The 4,305-nt window shown below is 36.0% G+C and overlaps 1 protein-coding gene across 1 annotated transcript; it reads left to right on the top strand.

The window, feature by feature from the left end:
* Positions 1–2,271: 2,271 nt before the first annotated feature.
* Positions 2,272–3,789, top strand: LOC133310613 (aquaporin TIP1-2-like). The gene is made up of 3 exons (XM_061511579.1): positions 2,272–2,447; positions 2,553–2,803; positions 3,255–3,789. The coding sequence occupies exons 1-3, from the start codon at positions 2,315–2,317 to the stop codon at positions 3,633–3,635; spliced, it is 765 nt and encodes a 254-aa protein (XP_061367563.1). The 5' UTR covers positions 2,272–2,314; the 3' UTR covers positions 3,636–3,789.
* The last annotated feature ends 516 nt before the right edge of the window (positions 3,790–4,305 follow it).

The raw sequence follows: 4,305 nt of genomic DNA, 5'->3' as shown, positions 1-4,305 counted from the left end.
TATAGGGTTATTTTTAAAAGGTTAATTTTGTAATTTCAATAAATTTTCCTATCAATATTTTATCTTCAACCAAACACACATTCAGGAATTTCACTCAAATTTTTCTAGTAAAATTATGTCCAACCAAACAACTTTTTTAAAACTTTCTTATCTAACTCATTTTCCCTGCAGATCTCTAATAATTACATTTTCCTAGTAAAAAAAAATTTTACCTAAACCAAACACCCCTAGTAAGCTTTTGGGTGGGGCGGATAAGACTACTTAAGCGGCAAAACTCTCCCTTTTAAAATAGCTGTATTACTAAAGACTCGAACTCGAGACCATTTTATCAATTGATTCAAATGTTTGGTGGTATCAAATGATAATCAATTCTATGCATGATTACAACCGACCACGGATGCTTAGGCATTCAAATCGAACCCACTAAAGCCCACCTTCTTCCAACATTACCTGCTGAATTTTCAATTAGCTCTAACAACTCATTTAACCTTTTCATATGATTGCTTGGGCTGTTTGTCCGATCTCGCATTCAGATCCATAAAGAAAACTATTAAAACTCTTAATACTAAAACGTTTGAGGTTTTGTAACATAGTTATCAACTTATCATCGTTAGTTGACGTCAAATGACCTCTATGGGCACAAAGCGATTAATTTGTCCATTCTTATTAACACAATAAAAATGACAATTTTACAGTGCTCTTTGCCCTTTTTACTACTTCAGAGCAATGTTATAAAGGATCAACCTTCTTCAAGTTTCGGATGATCATATTCACGTGGACTCCACTCCATGGTAAACAACTCTGTGGTTCCCCACAGGTTGGAATGGCGGCACACGTTCCAACACTACAGCCAATAAGGGTGTGTTTGGTACAGGAGAAATTTTTTGGTGACCGGGAATCATGATTAATGGGAATTCAGTAGAAATTGAGTTTACTTGGAATCTTACGAAAGATGTGTTTGGTTCGCCAAAATATTACCGGGAATACTGGGTAAAAATTACTGATTCCATATTTGGTTTAGAACGAAATATGACTTGGAATATGAGGTTATTTTACAAAAATAACCCCAAACTATTTTTACTTTTGTAATTGATAGATTGAGTCTAGATTTTTATGTGTATTGGGGTATTTTTGTCTCAAAATTTATTGTTGTGCTTTCCCTTTACTTGGTATTCTGATTGGTATTCCGAATTATCATATTATTTTTGGTAATCTGAATAGTGACTTTTCTTTATAAATCAAATTACCGGTAATCCTTGGATATCCGGGAATCGTAATTTATTCCTTCTACCAAACGTGGTAATTACATTTACCAAAAAAGGATTACCGGTAATCTTCTCCAAAAACTTGAACCAAACACCCCCTAAGAGTCAATCATTTCGTGGGCCAGGCCTTACCTTTTAAACTCCGAAGCTGACTTGAAAAACACCACCACCACTATCTCATGTTTATTGTGATCATTACACCTCTCCTCTCATCATTTCCCCAAGTTCATGGCAACAAAAAATTGGAAAAGATAAATTAGTAGTTGAATCATGTAGTTTTTCTTTTAAACATGAAAATATCATAGAAAAACATAAACTCTTTTTGTGTAAGAACCTATCATCATTACTTATATAAAAATAGTATATTTTTATTGCTCATAACACGAGGTTGTCATGTTTTTGAGAAATATAATAATACGACTCAAATCCAATATATAAAGTACTTTTGCCTATGCATCTAAACTCTAAAAGAATATAGGAATCTCAATAAACTTAATAACTATATTTGACAAACTAATAAAAGTCTATAAACACAAGTTTTTTTTTTTAAGTAAAGAAAAATAAAGAGTAAATGAACTCGCAGTTAAGAAGATAATTCCATTAAAGGTATTATTAAACTTGGTTTGCAAAACAAAGTTACACAAGGGGCATGCGATAATAATAAACAATAATGAATCCAACATAACTAACCACCATTGGGCCGGTCCACATCACCCCTCCGTAAAAAAATCAAATTGTCGGTTTGGTCCAAAAGCCACGACAATGATTGAAGGACCCACCAGCAGGATGGGCGGTGATTAGTCTGGCGCCACCCACATACCATCACATCATAGACGTACACGTGGCATCACAAGAATGACCCGGAGGCAAAAGAATTCGAATTTTCTTGATCAATCGCCTTTGTCCCTCGTGTCTTAAACTTGGCTAACTGTAGTGTAATGTAACTAGTGTGATAGTATATATAATATGCATTAACCAGCATTTTATGCAAAAGGTGAGAGCAAGACATAAGTAACAACCTTAAGAGACAAAGAAAGAAAGAGGAGAAGATGCCGATTTCTAAAATTGCCATAGGAAATCCTTCGGAGTTCAGCCAAGCCGATGCGCTTAAGGCTGCACTTGCTGAGTTCATATCAATGCTCATTTTTGTGTTTGCTGGGGAAGGCTCTGGCATGGCTTATAGTAAGTCCTTATTATTAATATTAATATTATTAAACTCTTTGTGTTGGTTTACATTTGTGAAATGAACATGCAGTAACTCTATGACTGTTAATTATGGTTTGGCAGATAAGCTCACAAACAATGGTTCAGCAACCCCAGCTGGGGTAGTGGCAGCCTCACTGTCTCATGCCTTTGGTCTATTTGTGGCGGTCTCCGTTGGTGCTAACATTTCTGGTGGTCATGTCAACCCTGCTGTCACTTTCGGTGCCTTTGTTGGTGGCCACATTACTCTCTTTAGAAGCATTTTGTATTGGATTGCTCAGTTGCTCGGCTCTGTCGTTGCTTGTTTGCTCCTTAAATTTGCCACCGGTGGATTGGTAAGATAAATAACACTAGTTAATATTCAACATTTTTACCCATTATCACTTTAATTTTTTTAGTAAATTATTTACCAATCTAATGTTAGTGTATGGGATGTATGCGTTCAAGTTCAGCAATCAACTTTATGTGTCACTTGTGTAAAAGTCAAAACGCATAGCACACGTATAAAGATGTGTACGACTTGAACACACATAATCAAAATACATGTTTTGCATTGTGCTAATTTTTGCAAAAGTAGCACATGAAGCTAATGCACAGCTTAAATGTGCATAGTCACCACAAGTGTTTCACTCATATTAGATTGGTAAATAGTTTTCAAAAGAATGACCTGGAAATATTTATATTTTTGCTTTGCACTGGTCAAAAGGACTCAACATGATTCTCGACCTTTCTAGTTTTGTGCTAAATTCCAAGTGTTGGTTGTTCTGTCTGTGTTTGTTGTTGTAGGAAACATCAGCATTTGCACTGTCTTCTGGGGTGGGAGCAGCGAATGCACTGGTGTTTGAGATTGTGATGACTTTTGGTTTGGTTTACACAGTGTATGCAACTGCAGTGGACCCAAAGAAGGGTGACGTTGGGATAATTGCTCCAATTGCAATTGGTTTCATTGTGGGTGCTAATATCTTGGCTGGTGGTGCATTTGACGGTGCATCTATGAACCCAGCAGTGTCTTTTGGACCCGCTGTTGTAAGCTGGACATGGGATAATCATTGGGTCTATTGGCTCGGCCCATTCATTGGTTCAGCCATTGCTGCCCTTGTCTACCAGATTTTCTTCATTACCCCAATCACTCATGAACAGCTCCCAACCAATGCCACAGATTATTAGACCTAAACTCCTCCTCACTTTGAGTTTAAATTTAAAGTGGGTTTGGTTTCCTTTAATTTCTCTTGCTTAGCTTGTTGTCGCTGCTTCATGTTTTTGGTTTTCTATTTGCTTGTTTTCAAATGTTGATTCCTATGAACTTTGTCCAGTTTTGTAACATCTTCTTTTTTTTTTTTAAAGTAATGTTCATTTCTTCTAAACTAGAATGCGTAGTTAAAATCATTCAGGGCCTCTTACATGATTATAATCCATCGATAGAGAAGAAAATTGCTGCGCTTGACAGAGGTCTAAGCCTGTGTCTGAATACCAAGGAACACTGGGAACCTATGAACAACATTAAACATTAATGACTATCCAAAAGTCCATGATAATTAACAAGTAACTCTAATAAATGAATGTTTCAGAATAAATGAGAACGGAAATAAAAATACATGTTCATATGTTCAACAAAAGATCAGTAGCCGAGAGTTATGCTCTACTCATGCCTTTTTCTGCGCATGGTGTCTCACTTTTTGAACAATTTTTGGACCGGATGAATGGATGAACAAGAAGCACAACCTGAAAATTAAGCAATAATGAAAAGAATGAAGAGAGAATTGAAAAAGAACATGGTCATGACATTTGATATCAGAGTAAAAACCAATTTCCAATTGCCATACAAGTCTAGTTCACT

This window comes from Gastrolobium bilobum, unplaced genomic scaffold (genome assembly GCF_033153095.1).
Source record: "Gastrolobium bilobum isolate Gb01-03AN ecotype WA unplaced genomic scaffold, APGP_CSIRO_Gbil_v1 utg41772, whole genome shotgun sequence".
NCBI lineage: Eukaryota > Viridiplantae > Streptophyta > Magnoliopsida > Fabales > Fabaceae > Gastrolobium > Gastrolobium bilobum.
The sequence above is the reverse complement of the archived record's forward strand: the minus strand, read 5'-3'. Positions and strand labels throughout refer to the sequence as shown.